Source organism: Battus philenor, unplaced genomic scaffold, assembly GCF_028537555.1.
Source record: "Battus philenor isolate CCGP_79_NKW_IND1 unplaced genomic scaffold, ilBatPhil1.0.hap1 SCAF_5, whole genome shotgun sequence".
Classification (NCBI taxonomy): Eukaryota; Metazoa; Arthropoda; class Insecta; order Lepidoptera; family Papilionidae; genus Battus; species Battus philenor.
In genome coordinates, this window is record NW_027181715.1 from 1,124,346 (window position 1) to 1,147,318 (window position 22,973).

General features: G+C 35.1%; 1 protein-coding gene across 3 annotated transcripts in view; it reads left to right on the forward strand.

Annotated features, from left to right (window-relative positions):
- shakB (shaking B) overlaps positions 1 to 15,207 on the forward strand; it is a 92,917-nt gene extending 77,710 nt beyond the window's left edge. For all 3 annotated transcript variants that reach the window (XM_068772278.1, XM_068772277.1, XM_068772279.1), the window contains exons 3-5: positions 6,381 to 6,600; positions 13,531 to 13,654; positions 14,729 to 15,207. In XM_068772278.1, the coding sequence (XP_068628379.1) occupies positions 6,381 to 6,600; positions 13,531 to 13,654; positions 14,729 to 15,134 (750 nt within the window). In that variant the 3' untranslated portion in view covers positions 15,135 to 15,207. The remainder of the gene's footprint in view (positions 1 to 6,380; positions 6,601 to 13,530; positions 13,655 to 14,728) is intronic.
- Positions 15,208 to 22,973: the final 7,766 nt, after the last annotated feature.

The following is a 22,973-nucleotide window of genomic DNA, read 5'->3' on the forward strand; positions in this document are numbered from 1 at the left end:
TTGAATATAGAACACATTTTAAATATTAGAACACATATTCCAGAGCAGTAGTCTTAGATCGAGTGCTTGTTCTAAATATTCCTTCTTAGCACTCTCCCCGCATTGCGTCCAGAGCCAATGAACTAGCTCCGATCCAGCTTTTCAATTATTACTAAGCGATAACTCACTCCGCCTAACCCTGAGAAAGTCACGAGTCCCGCTGTAAAACGGGACGCACGCCCGCGGTAACAGCAAACAACTCATAAGCGCAAGCGGATATGGTAACGATAATCTTCCTGGCCCGCCATCGTATTCGCCCCACTTTGTTTTACAATTATGTTGTTATACTAATTCATTACACCCATTTCCTTAAACCTGATTACAAAATTGTTTAATTTTGTATTTACAATCAATTACTATAATTTTAGGTTATAACTAGGTCAAACAATAGTGCATTAGTATTACTTTGTTAGTGCTAGTCCTAAAATAATGAGGCCTAAAACGGCAACAAGTAAGGGGTACAATCAAGTGAGAGTTAAGTAATTCTAAACCGGAATCTGAATTTTTGGGGACTCGAGTATGTTCATCTCTAACGCAAGACGCATAATCAACGTTTACAACCCTCTCATCCTGGTGCTAAAATCAAAGTGGCGATGAGCTGGGCACGTATTGTAAAAATAAAAGGTTGACATTGCTGTCAATGAAGTGAAAAGGTCCAATTGGCAAAAGAATAGTTTATCGGCCAGAAAGATGGGAAGATGATATTTCCAGTAAACAAGGTAAAAGACAGGGATGTTTAGAATACGCTAGAGGAGGTTCACACTTAAAGAGGGTTTTTAAGTTTTATAATGTTGCTACATTATGCTTAGAATACGCTAGTTCATACTCAAAGAGGGCTTTTAAGTATTGAATATGTTGCTACATCAGATAATAGACGACGCATCGCAATTAAGTAGTTTTATAGAGATGTTTTAATATGTAATAATATTTTGTAATTGACGTTTGGGCCGAAAGATTCTTGAATTGCGACCAAGAACCATTAGGTAAACTGACGAATTAGTCAAGCTCGATCGAGCAGCACATGACCGACAATGATAATTATAGAGATGTATTAACAATTAATTAGGAAATGTTTACACTCTCTTAATGCTTATGACTTGGACCACTCGGTCACTGGTAGCGGCCCGTGCCAACTGAGTCACGGCGTGATGTGACCTCGACGTACAGTGCGTAACTACACGTAATATTAACCGACAATTATAAACACGTGCGCCGATATTGCTAATGTCGCATTACCGCAATAAGCGATTGTATCCGAAGGGAAATATTTCGGTGCGCGGGTGTTGGTGAGGAAAACCAACAAAATTACAACATTACTTATCTCATTCCGGTTCACGGGGTAGAGAATGAAATTAAGTAATATTAAAGTATATATATATACATATATATATGATGGAGAACTATGCCTTGCAGTGGGCGTCCATTGGCTGAAAAGATGAAGGGCATATAACCGTAGCAAGCAATAGTTAGTTTTAAAGGTGTGCGACATCCGATCGTAGATAGCAGATTCGACTTGGGTCAGCACTGTTCACTGTCACGAAAAAATACTAACTTGAAAGACAATTTAAAAAGACTGCGCGTAATGCTAATAATACCAAATATCCTTTCATGTTGGATATATTTCGTAAACTTTCTCTCTGTATAGATTAAAGATGTTAAAGTTTAAAGAAGTTAATTTACAGCTAATTTGTGATCTGAAATCTTTATAACTTTCACACCTATTCCCATTTTACCAGTTTAAAATGGTGTGTCCATTTTAAACATGTATAACATATATGACAATATTTCTTTATTTTTTTTATATTGAAATGCGACAGCCAGTATAAACTGCGTTGGCAGTACAATGTCTGTAAGTACAATTCGTAGTTTAGTTTGAATTTCGGCCTATAGACGCCCCCTGCAAGGTTTAAGCCTCCTCCAAAGATATATATGCGATAAACCATAATCGCCACGCTTGGCAGGCTAGTTGGCGATCGCAGTGTGGTATTATGGTCCGCAGAGCACGCTGCTACCCATCATCTGTAACCTTATTTATGAGCAGTTGCAATCTAGAAAATGAATGCACAAAGTTTGAATTATATTTAAGACGGGAATCAAACCCGCTACCTACGATCGCAAATCTAAGTTTTCTGCCGCTAGACCACCACTATTCTCTATGAATCTATAATAATCTTTAATAAAAATTGTGGTGGCTTTAATGACTTATTGATAGATTAATTAACTAAAGAAATTATTTTTATATCGCAAAGTTATGTACTGTGTCGTCTCACATACATAAGCAGGTATAGTTAGCTTTTGGAATGCGTTTCATAAGAGATTACAATTCATTTAAATTTAAATTATACATTAAAATTATTTCGCTTCTAATTCAACTCATGCGGTTTTAGATAGGTGCAATAGTTTATTTGTACCTTTTATACGAGTATATAGTTTATTTTATATCACGGAATTATTTAGCATGTAGAAATAAAATATAATGGTTACAGATATGCTCACGCCTATGTAGATACAATATGGTATTGCATTAAAATACGCGATGCGAAGTGAAAAGCACTTAAGTGTGTCGGCGGGGAAGTCCCGGCTCCGTGCGTTTATCTTCACAGGTGAGTTCGCGCGGCTGCCTCAGATGGGAAAGCGCTCGCGTGAACGATTTATCTATGACTTTAGTCATCGAGTATTTACATTTACGCAGTATGTGCTGGTGCAAGACGTTTTAGTGACTTTGATTTAACAATCATTTATTTTATTATAGATCATAAAATTTAATTATCATTGCTATATACTTTTGGTGGTTTATTCTTTTTGAATTCTGAAATTGGAAAGTCTATGATGGTCTTCAACGGTAGACGCCTCATCCTTCTGGAACATAACATGTAATTTCATCCCAATTTCTCGACAAAACATTATTTCATAGGGACTTTACTTATCTGGACCTGGTGCGCGTCTCAGTTTTATTAACATTGCTGATTGAAGTGATGTTCATTAGTATAAATTATAACAGCTTAAATTTGAAATTACATATATTATACCAATTTCAGAATATAAAATAAATAAAACACCAAAAAGGTTTATAGCAATCTACTTTATTAAACAAATGTTGATATTAAAACACTTATATGGTATTATTGACAGATATAAAGAACGTTTCGAAATAGACCCTTCAGTGATCACTGTGACGGTTCGTCGTCGCTATCTTTAGGGGATGCATATGCCTTGCAGTGGGCATCTATTGGCTGAAAAAAGGAAAAAGGAGATGAGTGGTCAACTTGAAATATATTACATTAATTTATTTTTTTATTGGAATGTGACAGGCCAATGACTTCAGTACAGTCTATAGGGACAGACAGTAAACAATAAATCCTTTTTTATATGTAGGAAACCCTATTTTAAATACGGTTTTTTTACTACATTATATTTACGTGATTTAATATTTCTAAAACCATTGATTCGTAGATAGGGTGCATCATTCATTAATTGACAGTAAATATGTTATATATTTACCAATCTAAAGCTTACAGATCTACTTTATGTTATTAGTAATATAATCTGTGCAAATAAATAATATTGGAGTATCTGTTTTTAACATAAAAATAAACGCTTTTTACTACATGCAAATGCTACCTACCTATATACCATACGCCAGTTGCCTGCTAGTATGTCTCGTCGAAATTGCTCCACCCATTTCAGAGATTAGCCTGAAGAAACAGACACAGAATTTTTTTTAAATATATAATTTTAAAACTTTGCAGTTATTTTAATGTCACAAACGGACATTCCAATTACAGACATACATTCCTTTTTTCTCTGTGTAGATGGTATATATAACTACCAACGTTTATGTTACTTATTCACACCTTAATTAACGAATTCGTGTTTATTTTTAAAGGTTTTTGTCATGATTGCGATGACGACATCACATCTAAGGCCGCCTACACACTTGATGTCTCGCAAAAGGTCAACTGCCTCCAAGTTTCTTAGTCGAGTTTGTTTGTGTGATTTTGAATCTGAACGTATTACGAACTGTAATTAAAGTTCCACAGATAAAATAAGAAAAAAGTCAAAATTTTTTCTTACTTGTGAAATCACAACTGCTTCACAAGAGAAAGACTACGAATTGGTAGCGGTCGACTCTATCAAGAAGACGAAAGTATGACATGGACTTTTCAAGTGCATTCTTTAGAAGTCTGATGCATATTTCGCGAAACTTCTCTGGACAAAAAATACGAATTTACCAGACACACTTTACTAATGAAATAATTTCCGAAACTAACAAAAAAGTTAACACAAATGGTCTGTAGGGAATCTCCTATACATTTTTAGTGACCGCCAACAAAGCGACTTCCTTTTGCCTTTGAAAGAAAGTAGTTATGAGATGGCATATGGATATATACATACAACAGTCAAAGTAATTTTTACTGTATATTACATCGACAATCGGATGACCTTTTTTAAAAATAAAGCATCTTAAATTGTGTACTTTATTATTTAATAAACATTATATCAATAAGTATAATATTATTTTTTACATGCTTCGTCTAAAATTTTTATTTTAAAGAAACAACTAACGCCATCTAACGTCTCAGCAAGGTTTTACTTTTAATAGAGATATCACTCGGGAAATTTGTACAGCCAGCAAAACATTGCGGTCCCAAAATAAATATACGAATTCAAACGCATCCGATGAAAACCTCAATAGTCCTCCGTACACTTTATCCGATACCGTATAGCGCCGTCTAGCCCGATGAATTTATTGGCAAATCTGCGGTTGTTACATTAGTTGCCTTATCACTACAGCTTTAAGTCTATTTTGCATTGCAGATATTTGGATGGCACACATATTGAAATCGCAGGCAAAGACAAAATACATACATGTTTTATAATTTGGAACGTTTTTATTTAGAACACGACTTTACTGCTTGGTTGTTATACACAATTGTTTTTTATTAATCTTTATAAAAATATACATTCAACCATAACTAAGAAAAATAATTTTCTCGTGTATTTTTATTAAGGTTGTCGCCAAGTACCAGAATTACAAAAATATTATGAGGCTAAATTTAAAACAGCAAAAATGCAGCGCTGTAAACTCTGGTAGATTTCATGTTCTAATTAAAAAGCGTCTTTAAGAAACAGAACCATAAAAACTCGAAACTGGGTGAAAACCAGTCAATTCCCATAAGCGTGTTTATTAATTCTTATAACTATGTAAATTAAATATCTAATAAAAAAGAACTAATAGTTCTGTGCTGCTACCATCGGCTACCAGCGGATTCTGGGTTACTTCAGCCACATTGCTCGGAGGCAACCAGAGTCTAGAGAAGCTGGTAGTCGTATGAAAAGTTAAGGGAAAGAGACCGAGAGGGTGATCTCAAATCCGATGGGCGGGCTCTGTTCGGGTTGTGATGAGCCTCATAATAATAGAAAGAGATCCAAGGCTTTCCAGGAACGATGCGACCTTTAGTAATGAAGTTAAACGACCAATAAGAATATCTAATACAGGAACTGGTAAAAATTGTTGGAGAAAATTATCGTGGGGGAATAAAATCCAAAGCTTTTTTTTATTATTTATTTATTTACTCTTCTTTGTACTTGAACCAAACATAAAAAGAAATGACATTTAATAGGCCAAAAACAGTTCAAAGAGCGGTCAAATCACTGAAAACGATTTCTTGAATTGTGTGATATTCGACAATTCAAAATTCTCACTGATAGGATCAGAAGACTGTCTGTTTCATTCAGATTTTACAGTTTTCTGTACATAACTTATAAAATATTTATCGGAACTCTGTTGTTTCGGACGAATTCGACAGATGGCGCTAGTTGTTCGTAAACGTGTATAAGAAGCACCGCGCGGTAAAATCGACATTTTTATTAAAGAAAACTCGACAAAGACATATAATAAGCTTACAATCTGCAATTATTAACAACATTACCATCGCAGATCACTGGCTGAATGCTGGTACTTGCTATGAATTTCATTGTTGTATTTTTAATAACGGCTGAAATGGCACGTTGGCATTTACAACGTCATCGAGTTTTAAGTGACGAAGCGACTAAGACATTTATCCTAACCATTAATAGTCAGCTCAAATTCTCCCTTAGCAACCTCAGTCATTAAATTAATTATTCCAACGGATTAGGAGGCCGTCAAACCTAAAACACTTGGGCGGAAACTCCATAGGGTCAACAACTTTGGCTTTGGCAGTCATTAGAAACACGATTAGCACAATTCTTGTTGTAAGAGAGAACTCTATTTCCTCTCGATTGGTATTAGTGACTTCTGTTACTGTACCTGGGAGGGAAATGATACCTTAACTAATATCAAATGTAACTTGTTCCAGGCGATGTTGTTCTACGCGCCGCGATGGCTGTGGAAGTCATGGGAAGGCGGCAAGATACGAGCGCTCATGATGGACCTCGACGTGGGCGTGTGCACGGAGATAGAGAAGAAGACGAAGAAGAAACTGATCCTGGACTACCTGTGGGAGAACCTGCGCTACCACAACTGGTGGGCGTACCGGTACTACCTATGCGAGGGGTTAGCTCTTGTCAATGTTATAGGTGAGTGAGGACAAAGATAATTTCTTCTCTTTATTCCATTTGCATGCGATAACCACGAGGTAGTTCTGGAACGTTCATGACAAAATTATGCTAATTTCATTTTATTATTTATAGAAAACTTACAGCTAGTACATATTTTTACATTAATAATAGTATCCGAAGGTCAATTAAAATTTTTTTTCTTAAAGAAAGCGGTACAGCCAGTGGCGTAGCTAGGAGGTGGCAAGAGGGGCGGTCGCCCTAGGGCACCACGGGCAAGGGGGGCACCCAAATTGAAAATATTTTTTTTGATGAACAAAAAAATGTTAAAAGAAAAATGAAAACCACGATTTTAACTAGCGATGTCAGTGTTCAGATCTCCAGTGGGGCCTTTTTTGCCAAAAATGACATATTCAACAGATTAGTGGGGCCCTAAGAACATTTACAAATTTAATATATGCCGAAACTGGTTCGGTACAGTACGATGTCTATGTGTTACTTTCAGAGCACTATTCTCAGTGTATATGCAAACTGTCCAAATTATCCATATTTTCTCGTTTTGTAAAATTCGTTAATGTTCATTTATTTTTTGCATGTAGGGGTTAGTGGAGGTGGCTCCACAATCGTATCAAACGGCCCAAATTTATCGAAATAAGTATTAAAAAAACCATAATCGAATTTATTAAAAGATATATAGATTAAACCAAAGCTTCTAAAACTGAGTTTCGGACCCTCTAGCGTGTCTCCTGAAAATTTTAGGGGGTCGCGAGATTTCGAAAATATTAATTTCTATAAGACTTTTTCCTTTTATATTTTTTTGGAGGGGGTCGCTAAGGAATTTTTTATTGAATGGGGTCGCGAAAAACTTATATACCGAAAGGGTATCGCGAGTTAAATAATTTGAGAAGCCATGAATTATACCATAAATCGCAGACCTGCTAACATCTGTTTCATCCGAAATATACTTCATTTTCATGCCTAAACAATTTTTATATAAAATGCGCATAGTGGCCGAAATCGCCATATGTTAATTTTCGAAATTGTGTTATAAAATAGAGAAGTCTTTTTTTTACATGTTTTCTGTGAACACCTCATTCGTCCGTCAATAGCGTGGCGAATCTTCCCTTTTCAATATGCGTGGGTCAGCCGCATTCACAATATTTTACAGAAACATTTACTAGTCGGAGTTGGTCATCAGGTTCAAATGCATCCTGTTCGGTTTATGTTATTTTTAAAATTTCGGCTAATTTCTTTTTACAAGGTAACTTTTTCGTTTTATTTTTGGGACCCTCTCTCCAAAGCTACCAACGCCCGTTTTTTTAATCCTTTAAGATAACTAAATATGTGTTTGTTAAAAGTTTTTCCTTTAAGATAGCACCTTATATTTTTTTGTAAATTTTGACCTTCATGATAGCACCATATGGCGTTTTTAGAAAAAAAGATTCATTTGAAGAGAACACCATATGAAGTTTTAAAAAACACCCCAAGAGGACACCATATGGTCTTATGTGCGTGAAAAGATAAGACCATTGGTTTCTGAAATCAAAAATTTTTAAACTCAGTAAAAAAATGGGGGGGGGGCACCTGACCACAATTTTGCCAGGGGCCCCAAATATTCTAGCTACGCCACTGGGTACAGCCCTCAATTTTGTTTAAATTTTTGATTCGTCTATAGTACTCGACCTCTAAATCTTGCTTCTTCGTTTGATTATAAACATAAGTTAGACGCTGAATTCAAAATGTCCACAAATTTTCTCCACCTCGTTTAATCAAAGCGTCACCATTCTTTGTCATATACTGAAGCAATCAATATTGAAGCAACAATGATGCAACACCATGTCAAAATAGTTTATCTTAAATATTCTTTAACCCTTTCAGGACCATAAGGTTACGGTACCTTATTTAATCAATTTAGCTAAATGTAATGAATTAATAGGCATCCTAAAAACATAATGTATACTAAAAATTCAAAAAAGTTTTACATTTTTTTTGGAAATTTATGGGACAAATATGTCCCTATGGTCGCTAAGGGTTACTTTCTACTTAAACATCTAAATTTTGGTTTACTTGTTGGTAAGTCTGTTTTGTTGTAAATAATGTACATTTGTTACTTAGTGTACTTTTTTTTACTTGTTTATGAATAATATAAATATAATAGGGCAAGTTAGTTGTGATACTCGGCAAAACAATTCCTTATGTTAGATGATTGGTTGATGATTAGATGGATTGTTTTTTTGAGATGTTGAAGGTTCAGGTGATTCTTGCCGTTGAAGAGTCGTTGTTTCTTCAACCTCGACATCAAATACCCCTTGGTCTTCATCTGTACTAAAAGTCTTTGGTCTTCGTTATCAAGCACTAAGTCATCTTCCTCATCGCTATTGTCACCCACAAAAATTTGAAGAATTTTATTTTTTCGAAGTTCATAAACTCCACGTCCCTTACGAAACATATTCTAAGAAAAATATGAATAAGAAAATGATAGCATTTTGGTATATCACCAGGCTAAAAGTTAAGAAATTCCGTAAAAAGTATCCCTTTACGCCGACAGGGACATCCGTGTCCCATAATCTTTATAACGATTTATGACAGAATACAACATAAATACATTACTACTGAATATTCAGAATAACAATTTACTTATCAGGTAATGATAATTTGACACTGTAAAAACTTGAGAAGCGCTTTTACAATATCAATTATTTATTCCAAACAGCAGATCATTCGCGCCAAAAGAACTCTTACGTTCCGATGACGATAAACAATAAACGGTGTTAGTAATCCTATATTGCCAGTAAAAAATAATAAAAAGGTACTTTCCGAAATATTAAAACAAAAAAATTATTTACAATGGTCACGTAAATATTTAAATAATCCATGATTTTTGCTTGGGACACCGGCGTCCCCGTGGTCGTGAAAGGGTTAAGTAAAAAACTCCGATATCGGAACATTTTAGATTACTAAACTAAACATAACTATATGAAATATAAATTTATTTCAATGGTAATAAATAAATATTAAAAGTTGAATAAGGAAGTAAGGAAAAAACCAATATTTAGCCACTTCCGCACATGCAGTGGTAGTCATGCAACAAAGTGCACCGCCCGCCAGCCCGCTCACGGAGAGAGAGACTGTGTTTGGCACTAATCGGTGTAACATAACTTCTGAAGATGCCACGTGGAGGGGTGAAACACGTGTTGAGTGAATTAATGGTGGCAGCTGTGTAATTCGCATTGTTTGCCGCATACGCATTTATCAGAGGGCTGGCGGGCGGTGCACTTCGTTGCACGACTACCACTGCATGTGCATAAGTGGCTAAATATTGGTCTTTTTCTTACTTAGAATGGACTTCCGCAAGGTAACGCCTGATTCCATTAAATAGAATAAGGCAGTGACGACTGAAATAAAGTTTCTTCATCTGCAAGGGCTAAATCTCCTCCAAAAACCGCCATTACGGTCGGTCTGGCGCAGCCTGTGTCCAGCAATTTCCCGATTAATTATGTTATTAGTCCTCCTAGTGAAAGTCTTCACAAACCGCGACAGCCGTCGCCACACGAGAACCTTTCAGCCCCAAAGGCCGTACGTAACATGAGCGAAATGCCCCGCCCACTGCTACTTCAAATGAGCAATTCTTCGAGCCAAGCCGTGACTCTTATTCTTGTTCTACAGTTTCTTACATTACAACTAGAGAAATGAAAGATGCCGAAGTCGCAATTCAGCCCTGATTTTGAGTGTTTTCCAACTCACAAGTGTATTCAAAGTAACAAAAATAAACATTCAAACAATAAAACGACTAAGAAAGTAAGATAATATTAGTAAGGATAGTATTGTGGTTAAAACATTTCTTCTGCATAATGAGCTAAAAGAGTTGCGTCTTTAATAACGTATATTTATAATTCGTAGTGAGATTCCAGTACTCGCATTACGCGCGTTTTTATTTTAATATGTTATGATTTATAATCTGCGGGCGCAGTAGTTGTAATTCAGGGCGGGACTAGCGACAGATGGCCTTCCGATATTTCAGTTTGGGACAACAGCGGGCCACGAAACGAGATAATGTCAATAAACGCTGTTAAAGCGTTCTGTTAAACCGATTTAACATTTTTAGATAAATCAATGCTTAAAAGCTGGTTAATTTACTTACTTTAGTATATTATATATATTTATTTATTTACATATAAATTCCTTAAGAGCTTCCCGTAAAAGAATATTTAACTTAATTATTACTAATTTACAATAAACAGTTGTATGTATTTGAAATTACATTACATGAATACTTAACATGAAACTCTTCCGGTAATTTACAAAATTTCTTCGGGAATGAGCGCAAACGAAGTATTTGCGATTTCGAACTTGTCTAAGCAGTTTCATCGAAAGAAAAGGAGATAGGCAGAAATAAATTAACTTTTACGTTTTGATTTTTACAGTTTCTTTCGAAATTGTGTTTTCCCAGAGACATAACCAAGATAACAAACGCTTAACATCACTAACCGTTAATCGCTCCATCTTTTACGAACACTAGCAATAAGTACAAGACAACACGTTAAAGAATTTTAAAACGAACATTTTGTAAATATTTCGTTATACATTGGTCGGCTATAGGTGTAAAATCTTAAGACGTGATTGTATAGCACATATAAAGTACATCTTATTCAAAAATCAATGGTTTATAAATAATAAATAACGAAATGAAGTAATAAGAAAAACCATTTTCAAAAACCTAAATGGATATGAAAAAAATAATTATTGTTTACGATCTTCAAAATTTTGTGGAAAGTTATTCGCATCTCGCATTCTAATATAAAAAATATAATATGACTGACAAATGAGGTATAAATTCACACGTTTAAAGAGTTTATACTTATAACAAATTATCAATTATACTCAATAAGAAAGTTATGGAATTTTACGTCAAATCGCGAGTTTCCTGGCCACAACATCACGGGAGGAGCATGAACAGCGAATTTCCGTTATTTTTTTATTAATAAATAAAGATGTCCGCCGGAAGTATTGCAGGGCATGGGACGAGTACAATAACTTATACTGCCACAGCTTGTTGGAACAATGGCCTAACAACTAAGGTACATAGTATCATAATCATTTTCAACAGTCGGTAAACCTGTCATACTGAAGAATCTTAAATGATTTATAAAATATAATTTTATGTCAGCAGATGGACGCCCACTGCAAGGCATAGACCTCTCTAAACGATCTACATAATTTATCAATTCATTTACAAAGGGAAGCTACGAATTGACATATCTAGTAATAAATATATTGCGTTTTTCGTTTGGCATACCGTTTATTATTTTTAAGTAGTTTTGTCATTTTATTATCGGTTAAGCAACGACATGGAAAACTTATGGTTACATTTTTGATGAATGTTACGAAAATTTCTTTCTCATGATCATGTCATGAATCTAGCAACATAACGCGCCTGTGACTATTCCGTCGACATATTCAAAGGTCATAGATAAGTCATAAAAATAAAGGTCTATTTGAGCAAGCATTCTTTTAAACATAATTTTTGTTACAATATGTTTATGTTAAATAATTATATTAAATAAATATCGAAATCATTTAATAACAAATTTGTTAATTTTCGTAAATATTCGTAATTTTAGGTTAAATAATTTAACCCTTTTCGTAAGACTAGTGTTAACATCTCTATCAATACACTAGGCTCTAAGCAAGTGATAAATAATCACACAAAAGAGTCTCAATCGTAAATAATTTATGCTTTTATAAGACAATTCAATTTAAATGTTAATAAACAAAAAATCTATAAAATTAATGGTTCGTAAATAGTTTTAATAAGCTAAGACTCTTAATTTGAAGCATTGAAACCTCAAAACTCCAAAATATTCATGAAAACAGTTATAAGAGTTGAACATCTGGACCGCTGTCTGTGAACCTAAATCAATATCACCGTCATCATTTTAACCGCAGTACCTCCACTGCTGAACATGCTACACTCTTACACCTTTTGGGTGCGACCTATATTCAGCGTTTACCGACAATCTAAATAAGGACATTTTGTAGGTGGACATTCTTCGCCGCCATATCCGTTGTCTCTACTCTAGGACTAGACACCATCAGCTCTTTTCGTTATATGGCCTACCTGCTGTAACCATAACTTGCAAATTCGCAAGGCTATTTCGATTTCACTTTTGTTCGTCTACGGATTAGGAGAATTATATAATATAGCTAAAATTATATTAATAAACATTTTTGCTTGACTGTACCATCGGAACAAACAATAATTCGGTCTTTTAAGGCCGAAACCAACTAAACGAGACACTTAAAGTATTTCAAGTGAAATATAACAAACAACTCACTGACTCAAAGTGTGTGTGAACGTGTGATGTATAGGCCTGAACTGTGACAGACTCCCGAGGAAGCTCTCAAAACTACTTACTGCAAACAAGTATATCCTAAGCGCCTGCAACGGGATATAGATGGCACGCACATATAATAGAAATAAATTAATAATAGAATAATTAAATAGTATTGTATACAAAAAGAATAAGTGACATAAGTTAAAGTAGATATAAACGCTGCTGACTTACCACAATAGTTTGGATAGCAGGCAAAGAAAAGAGCGAATTATCAATAAATATAGGTTGACATAGATACTTAATATTAAGAAATTAGATTATATTAGAAAAAAAACGATCATAATAATGTGAAGAATTAAGCCAAGAATCGGTCAGATTAGTTAAGAACAAAATAGAATAAATAATTACGTATTATATAATAATTATTTAAACAAAAATCAAACCGAAAATTTTTAACCCTATAATATTAAGTTTCTGTGACTTAACGGTTGAGGTGTGAGAAAAAAAAAGCGCCTGCAACGCTCTGTCACTTCAAACCCAAGCTGTAAATCCCGAGGAGGACGACACTTATTCTTGACTATTATTCTAGATATGTTATTTTATATTCTCTCACCAGGGCAAATGTTCCTCATGAACCGCTTCTTCGACGGCGAGTTCATGACCTTCGGGCTGAAGGTGATCGCGTACATGGAGTCGGATCAGGAAGACCGAGTGGATCCTATGATTTACATTTTCCCAAGGTAATATTTATCAAGATTTTATATTGTTTTACTTCCTTTCACTGTTACATAGTAAGTAGAAGATAAACTGTTTTGTTTCGATCATTAAACATGTTCTGATACGTGTGATACAATAATTTGTTAATTTTATGAATTGAAAAAGCTTCGTATTGACAACGCTAAAAATTACGACAAAATTCACGTTATTTTTTGGAGTGAGTGAAAAGACGCTTGTGATATTATAGTAGACATATCGAGTATGAACTACTATTACACTAAATAATTGGGTAAAACCTTACTGAACTAAGAAGTTGGTAAACCTCACACTAAAGTGACCGATTAGTCAAGTTCGAGCAATACCTTGCATTCTGGCAATGTTTGAGGAAAGCCTTTGCCATATAGTCTATTGGCTGACAGGCTGATCAGTCTTTATCTTTTTAAAATACAGTTGTGGTCAAAGGAACAAAATAGAATCCATTAGTTTTGTAAATATATTCTATATTAGTAATTCTATTCAATATTAGTCTGCCTAAAGATGTAAGGATAAGAAATCATTACATCAATACTTAGAACACATAAAACAGTAAAAATAGATATATAACTAAATGGAAATATCTAAAACTGTTAGTAACGGAATAATATCGAAACGCAATCTATCAAATGTTCATAATACGAAATCCCGACACCGCGCACTCGAGCCGCACAGGCGTGCGGTTCGCTGTAATCATTTCAATTAACCTGATTATATTACACAGATACAATTTCCAATAGCTGGGTAACGTGACCGATGTAACTTTAATTAAAAATAATTCTAATTCAAAACATCTGTTGGAATTCGAAACTCATATACTAATTCAAATTCATATCAACAAAGCTCGCACAATCCTAAAAAATATTTTTTCAAGTCTATTGCAAAAATATACTGGCCGGCTCTTCTTAACAGATTAGCATAAAATCATTGGAACTTACTACAAATAAAATACCTGACCACTCAAAAGTGTCTGTAATTGCCTACTCGTATGAAGGTGTTTTGAATTTGTATTAGTAAGGGTGGGTAGTGAAAATGGAGATCTAACAGCTGCGTTTATATTACAGGATGGTAAAATGTACACTGTTCAACAAATTCGGATCGTCTGGAGAAGTGGAACGGCACGACGCGCTGTGCATACTGCCGCTGAACGTTGTCAACGAGAAGATCTACGTCTTCCTCTGGTTCTGGTTCGTTATCCTCGGCATCCTGACTTTCATCACACTGATCTACCGGCTTGTGATCATCTTCTCGCCGCGGATGCGGGTGTATATGATGCGGATGCGGTTCCGTCTAGTACGTCGCGACAACGTGGACACGATCGTGAGACGGAGCAAGATGGGCGACTGGTACCTGCTTTACATTCTGGGAGAGAACCTCGACTCGGTGATATTCAGGGACATAATGCACGAGTTCGCCAACAAGCTGAACCACAACTACCAGCACCACATCCACGGCGTGCCGGACGCGTGACCTCCGATCCCAGGGTGGGTGTTCCACACGTGACTGACGTCGCTGCAGCGCAACATGGACCCGCCCGTCTGAACTGCGCTCGAAGCGACTGAAAGTGTTCGCCGGCATCGGAGACGGCGACCTTTTCGCTCGCGTATACACAGAGAAGGAGCGGGCCTAGCAGCCGCCTTGCGGCGCACCGCCCGCTCCTCGGACAATGTAATTGTGGTGTGAAAAGATATCAGAGACCTTGTTCATCTGTACGTTGTAATCGCATTAGTGCAATTCGAAACACGCAATAATAGATTGTACTTAAAGTTTAAGGACGTGATCTCAGGACGAACCTAACCGAAGGCCTTTCGCAAGTCACCGGTGGCGGCTTTACCGTTAGAGTAACTAGTGTTCATCTTTTAGAAGTATTTTTACTCATAGTTTCGCTGCTCGTAGTAAATGTTTGTCGAGGACGCTTTATTTCTTTCTATTCTAGCTGATAAACGAAGATAAGCACATGGATAGCACACAACTTATCTATTACACGAACACTCGCCATGGATTTGATAGACCAAAGACGAAAATGAAGCAATAATTAATGGAATTTAATGATTGTTGTATAGGATAAATAATGATAATCGTAAGTGGGAGTTCATATGAATTGGTCGCCATAACTTGTCAGATAACGTCTTCCTAGTGGGATGTTTTGAAGCGACGTTATTAGATTTCGCGGGCCAAAAGACATTTGTACGTTAAATTTAAAGAATAATTAAGTCGAACTGGCATTTCGCTCTGCATTTCTTTGTAAGCGTTTCATTTCGTCAGCGTTTAGATTTTGTATTCTCTCACCTTTTTACTTAGCCCGATGTTCGAAAGAATAACTCGGTCGAATTAAAACCGTATACCGACTGCTTTGCCAGTATTCAAAGTGTTCAATTTCTCAGTTTCTTGTTTTTATAAATCAAATTTTTGATATGTTTTTGAGGATTTCGTTATGAAATAAAAATTGCTCCCAAACTGAATAATCGCTTTAATATGATAATTGTGTAATTTATCGAAACGATTTCGGGGAAATATAATTATTGGGCTGAAGTTTAGTTGTGAGTTCGTTGCCTCGTGTTAAGATGCAGGGCTGTCGGAGGAACTGTTGTGTTTCAGTAGACGATTTGTAAATGTGAAAAGGTTGTTTGTCTGTAACTATTTAAACATTATTAATTAAGTGCGATATTGATTTTGTTAAGTTCCCGTTATAAGACATCTGGCGCTATCGGAATATTTGTTTTGACTTTTAGGTGTCAAGTCTAGAATTGTAAGCGACTTAGTGGATTATTTTAAAATATTTAATGCGAAAGCGTACATTAACATTTCGTTTATTTGTTGAAAAAAAAAAAACATTGTAAAAATAGTTTTAATAGAAATTAGTCTTTTTGTACTTTTAAAAGATATTCCAAATGTTTATGTTTGACACCGAAAGTCCATTTCAAAATATCTTTTCCAACGAAAACCTTCCACGGGTAAACATTTATATGTAAAATAATTAATTCAAAGCCGGCTGGAAGGATTTCGTCCGTTCATATTTAAGCATCTAAAGATGTAATCAGTACCAAAGAAAGCGTAAGCCGAAGCAATATGCAATAGGTTGACATAATCAGTATTGTATGTTGTATGGTAGTGAAACACGCCAAACACAGTGCCAAAGTATAAATACTCTAGTGAGGACAATGTTAAATAAAACAAAAGAATTAAAGTGAAAAGTATCGAATAAATAATGGAAACCAATTACGAATTTCATTTACCCTCTAAGCTTATTGCCATTGAATGAAATAAAGTTAAAATTATAACCTCTTCTACTTAATTAAAATAAAAAAGTAGTCGTTTACACCCGGAAGAAAACATCGGTTTATTAAAAAAGATGAGTAATAAAAAAACCTCAGCAAATAAAAGGTTTTCAAACAAAACTTTTGTTTATGTTTCTAAAAGATAACCAAAGTTTTGATAATAATAAAATTTTACTATTCATAAATTTATAACACAGATATGTTATTGTACATACATTTATTTAATATTTAAGCACCCTTTATTATGTCAAAAGTGGATGACATTGAAAGCGTGCAGTGCGTGACTCCTGCTAGGTGGGCCGATGATATAGAGGCAACACAAGACCTGTCATCGTGGTGACATTTGGGTGAGGCCTGTGACTTGTCGTGCAATGTGACAGAGGCGGATAAACAGCTGAATTAGTGTTTATGGGATTCTTCCTAAGACCGGTAAGTCTTGGACGTAATAACAACACGAAGTACAAAGTAGAAGTGTATATATTCATCAAGCTTAACACGTATTTAAAACTATGAAAACAATGTTCCACGAATAAATAAAATCACAAGATAAGAAGTATTGTAGAGCGCTCCCTTTTGCCCGATGTAAATAAAGAATTATATTTCTGTGGGATTCCTTTTTTTAATGCCTCAGACGATGACGTAATATAGCCTCCACGTATCGACTAAAATACAACATTTTTTTAATATTTTTAATGGTAAGCTTTATTGTGGTATACCCTATATTAATGATTATCAAATCATATGATAAATAAAAAACCATTAAAGTCACACGCCAGCGCCCCTACTATTAACACGTCTCCGTTTCCTTTCGCGTCCTATCTGCATAGATAATGACTTGAGGTGGATTTTGTCGTCATGGTACGGGCTACAGGAAGGTGCAAAAATAGAGAAGATCCAATAAAAATTCGAATTATAATCAGCTAAAAACTATATCTTATGACTTAAATGAACAATGATCATAAATATTACAATTTAAATGAAAGGAAATAAAAATAAATAAATGTAACATCTCTGTCGCGTGATAGTAGGGGATTTACCGGTGTGACAATAAATAAACAACCACACCAACCAAAATTTTAGTTCCAAAGAATTCGTGCATTTTAATGATACACAGAATTAATTACATAAAATGGATGAAATAGTACATACTTCATTCTATTTGGGAATCCATACCTAAACAGTATACTGCGAAACGATAGATATGCATAGGTAAGGTACAATGATCTTATTTAGCAGTGATATATTATAACCGAAGTTTGAACCCTTGACCTTCAATCATCAGTTCAGTTCTTAACTCAAAGCCACTCATCTAGTCTATTCAGTTAATAAAAGGTACTCATGTTACATTATTAACATTCAATTACATAAACACAATAGCTATAGGTGTTCCAAATGGCGCTTTTAACCATGTATGGAAAAGGTCGTCCAGCACTGGATGTCCTATTAACAAAATAATGGTGGTAAACACCTTTCTTACCGGGGCCAGCTACTAAGCAGCAGATGGTGTAAATGATGTGTGAAATGTTTCAAACGCATCAACAGATATACGAATATTTATTTATAAATGGAATCATTATAGTCTGTCTTGTCTGAAATATTAGAAGACTGTATCTTCAGATTTTTTTATTTATTTGATTCATACTCAAACATTTATTATTGCATAAGTTGTGCAAAGTTTAAAAACAGGTTTAATTATTAAAAATAAATACAACATTCAGTTGTTGTACACACTATATACACATAAGACAAACTAGAGCTGCAAAGCCTCCACCAAAGATTTCTACGAGGGGATATACCACTGTAGCCACGTTTGGCTGGCGGGTTGGCAATCAGAGTGTGGTATCATGGTACCCAGAGAACGCTTTTGCCCATCCATATCCTGGAAACCTATTTGTGAGCAGTACCAAATCTATATTTATGCACAAGGTGTTAATTATATAAGATTGTATTCCGGAAATCGAACCTTACAATCGCAAGTCTCAGTTCTATACCACTGAACTATCACTGCTCATAAAAAAAATAGATGTAATAGAATAAAATAATTTACACGAGCGCAATACCTTACGACATATATAATGACTTCATTTGATGGATAATTCGGACAAGGAAGTGGTGTTAGAAACACTAGATAATTACAATAGATCGACTTAAAATGAAAATTAACGTTGTAAACAGGTATATAGTCGTGTTATGAAGAACAAATGTGATTTTTCAAAGGTTTTTTTTGAACATTAAAAAGATATGAAATAAAGTAAAATGAAAAAAAGATATGAGACGTAAAATAGTTAATAATTTTTCATCACTTTAATTCAATATTTATTATTACTTTATGGTATAAAAAATTAAATATATTTATGCATTTAAATGCCTCCGACGACCGTCGATGACTAGACGGCGGTGTGGTTAGGCCCCGTGCCACTATGTGCCACTATGTGGACCCTATTGGTATTTCGCCACACAGGGTCACGGGAAGTTGCTGACTACAAGCAGCGCAAGTCCGATCACTGTAGCGATCACAATAACTGTGAAGAGGTTTTGGTTAAGCGATGCTGACTGCTGGCCTACCACCAGCCCGGAAAAGTGGTATACAGAATGATTGATCATATGTGTATAAGCCCGAAATAGGTTAAAAAGTTTTCAAGTTTTTACATGTTTCCATTCATCCTGTATAAAATGATTATTTACAAATATTATTTCTCTATTGGAATGCGACAAACTTGTTACTGCTGGCAGCAGTAAACAATAATTTTAATATGTAGTAATCCGAATTTCGAATACGCTTTATTATCATTAAATTATCTATTATTTCTAAAACCAAAAATCAAATGGTATCAACTTGTCAGCTGATAGACGCCTACTCCAAGGCAAAGGCCTGCCCAAATATTGCCAATGTATTATATATGGGAAGATAGCTGCATCGACAGCAGTACATTCAAGCAATACATTCATCTCTCTAAAGCTTTTGCATCTATAACCAATCAACATGTATACCAACAGGGAAACATCAGTAAGCCGTTGAATAATACCTATCATATGGTAATGTAGGACAGATGTATCTTCACACACTTTATACCTATATATAGATATGTCAAGAATGCGGATTTAATATGGATTGAATATGACGAATGAAATACTTCAGAAACTTTCAAACACACCGTCAACGTTTCTAGCACAAAGGAAAAGAAAGATTGCATTCGCATATTTGTTATATCACACGTTGATTACGCGTGATGACATACAACGTAAAGCCGCTTGTATGTGGTTGATGAATCTCTTGATTTAAATTTCTGCGGCTCACAGTGACACTTGTACATATACATGAGTTATTTGACAGATGTATTATCAGCGTATCTCTTTCCGGAATCGAAGCCACGACTCTCTATCGCACATAGTAATAATTCATCATGTGAACATGTGACACACTTTGCGAGGCAATAGGCCTTTTCCAAAGATCACCACTGCTGCCCACGTACGACTTCCCACAATCTTAATTATGTCATAGGTAGCCCTAGTGGGGGGCATAGCCACGCCGCGTCGACCAGCTCGTTTTGACTGTCGGTTGCACGAACCCTGCCTTTCGAACAACGTCAACTTCTCAATCTTGCAACGAAGCTCTGTGCATAGGCATTTTCATTGCTATCTGGTAACCTTGAGCATTTTTATAACGCCCATCGTAAGCGACCACAGATTTATAATGTACAAAAATAAATAAATTATTTAATGTTTCAGTTTTAAATAAAAATAGAAGTAAACATTGTGTTATTTTATTACAACTTCAACATAAACTGCGTCTTAGTTCAAATTTGATTGACGGTTCGGCCATTTTGAACAAACAATATTTATTTCGTCGAAAAAAAAATCTATAAAATCTTAATAAAAACGTAACCACAGTTACACATACCATCTTCCGCCGTCCGTTTTTATATCGGGCGAATTGTTTGCGGAAATTGGCGCCGTAAATCAATCAGGACGCGTGAATCAATAAAACTTTTTAATTATCTCTATTTTTTTTTTCACAAGCGCAGTCGGTCGCACGCGGATTGAGCCACTGCGAAATATAATTCCAGTTTCGAAATAATGTTAACTGCTACTGAAATCGTGGCTGATTGATTTGTCGCTGTAATTATTTCGCGAATGTTTCGTCGTAAATCAGGGTGAGCGTATTAAAATTCTAGACGAGTCCGTTCAATTTAGTTTTATTTTGGTTTATCGGCACAACGAAACTAGGTTGCTGTGCCTGTTCCAATTTTTTTTAAAAACTATTTCATGCGTATTTAAATTACGAATATTCGAAGCGAGTCATCATTGAGTGTTTTTACTAGAAGAAATTTACTCTTTATCACCATTGACAGTATAAATTTTAAATATCCTTTGTCACAAATTCTCATGGTACCTGAAAGAAGTATAAGTATTAAAGTGGAGATCTATCATTTACACTTAATTGCACAAAAAAACGTTCTAGTTGATAGCTTCTATGAAATATCTACGTATTAGCGTAATAGAGTTTGAAATAGTGGAATGAATCCTAAAATAATGACGTTGGTTACTTGACAAACTCTCTTTATTCCATTACAAAGAATGCCAATTTTGTATATAACATACCGCCTTCCTAAACTCCTAGTAATATTTAAAATTCACACAAAGTATACCGCTTGTCTGACGTGATGTTGCGATGTACCATCAAGGTCCATTACTAAACCGGCAAATAAAATCAAATAACAGCAATTGATCAACTAACACTTGCTATTGAAAGGTTAGTGACATTGACACTATTATAAAAAGCTACATAAGAACTATCTCAATTTTTAAATTTCAAAATATGTTGAGAAAAGAGCATATGAGTTATTGTATATATGAACATCACCGTTGTCAGTTATTGTTTTAAATTATTCAATTCTGATTCCTAATGACAGCAGCTGAAATGTACAGCAGCTGCCAGGTTACGACACAGTAACACTTATATAAAGGTGATTCGTTATAGGTCCAAAAGCCTAATGGGATGAAGTTATAGCTTATATGTCAGCAAAAAGCTTTATAGCATAAGTACACCTATCTTTATTTTTCCTATATAAAGTAGTCACTCTAAAATATGCTATATTGATTTTTTCTGTTAAAATGCGATAGGTCAATAACATCTGGCAGTGCAGTCTGCAAGGACATATAGTAATGACTAATTTTCTAACGTATTCTATATTAACATTATTTGGTTTTTGGATAGGGTGTACCATACATTAATTGACGAAAAATTAGCTACACATTCACCACTTTAAAGCTTTTACATCTAAAACCAATAAACCTATTTTGAAAGCACTTGTCATAGAATCGTCTTACATAGTGATTTCCGTGACAAAGAAATTTGTAACGTCCTTCGATGTATTCGTGCCGTGAATCACCTTGTATGATACGCATATGAAGAATGGAGACCCAAAGATGATCTCTTTCTATTACAATCATTACTAAAATGCATTCATAGCTTTACCGCGTAGTGGCAGAATGATGCGCTTACTTTGGACTACTCTAGGAGTTTATCTAAGGCCGCCAATGTCATAGACCGCTTAAGTGGACATTTTGTGGAGAGACTGGGAGATACCGCGGTCTCCCGCATAGCAACAGCAGTGGGTAATCACCGGGGGTGTTTTAGTGGGTAGAAATTCCATATAGCCCTGTCCTCGCCCCAGAGGAAAGGGTATCTTCCAGAAGATTTCTCCCCCGATACCGAAAAAAAGGTGTTAGGGTACTCGTTAGGTTTTCGATGTTCCAAAACAAGAGAGACAGCCAGAGGGCAAAATCTTCCCTGAAACCCTTGGGTATCAGTCAGACTCCCGCGTTGTTGTGAATAAAACAAAAAAGTAAAATCAAAATGATTTAATTCATTTTTAACTTAGTCGCATACGTAAAACACAAAAATATCATTTATATATGAATATGGTACGAGCAATTGACAATAACTCTCTTATAAATAAATAATTAATAATACAAAATTCACTATCTTAAACATCTCAGCTGGAAAGTTGCGAGTTTGGAAATAAAA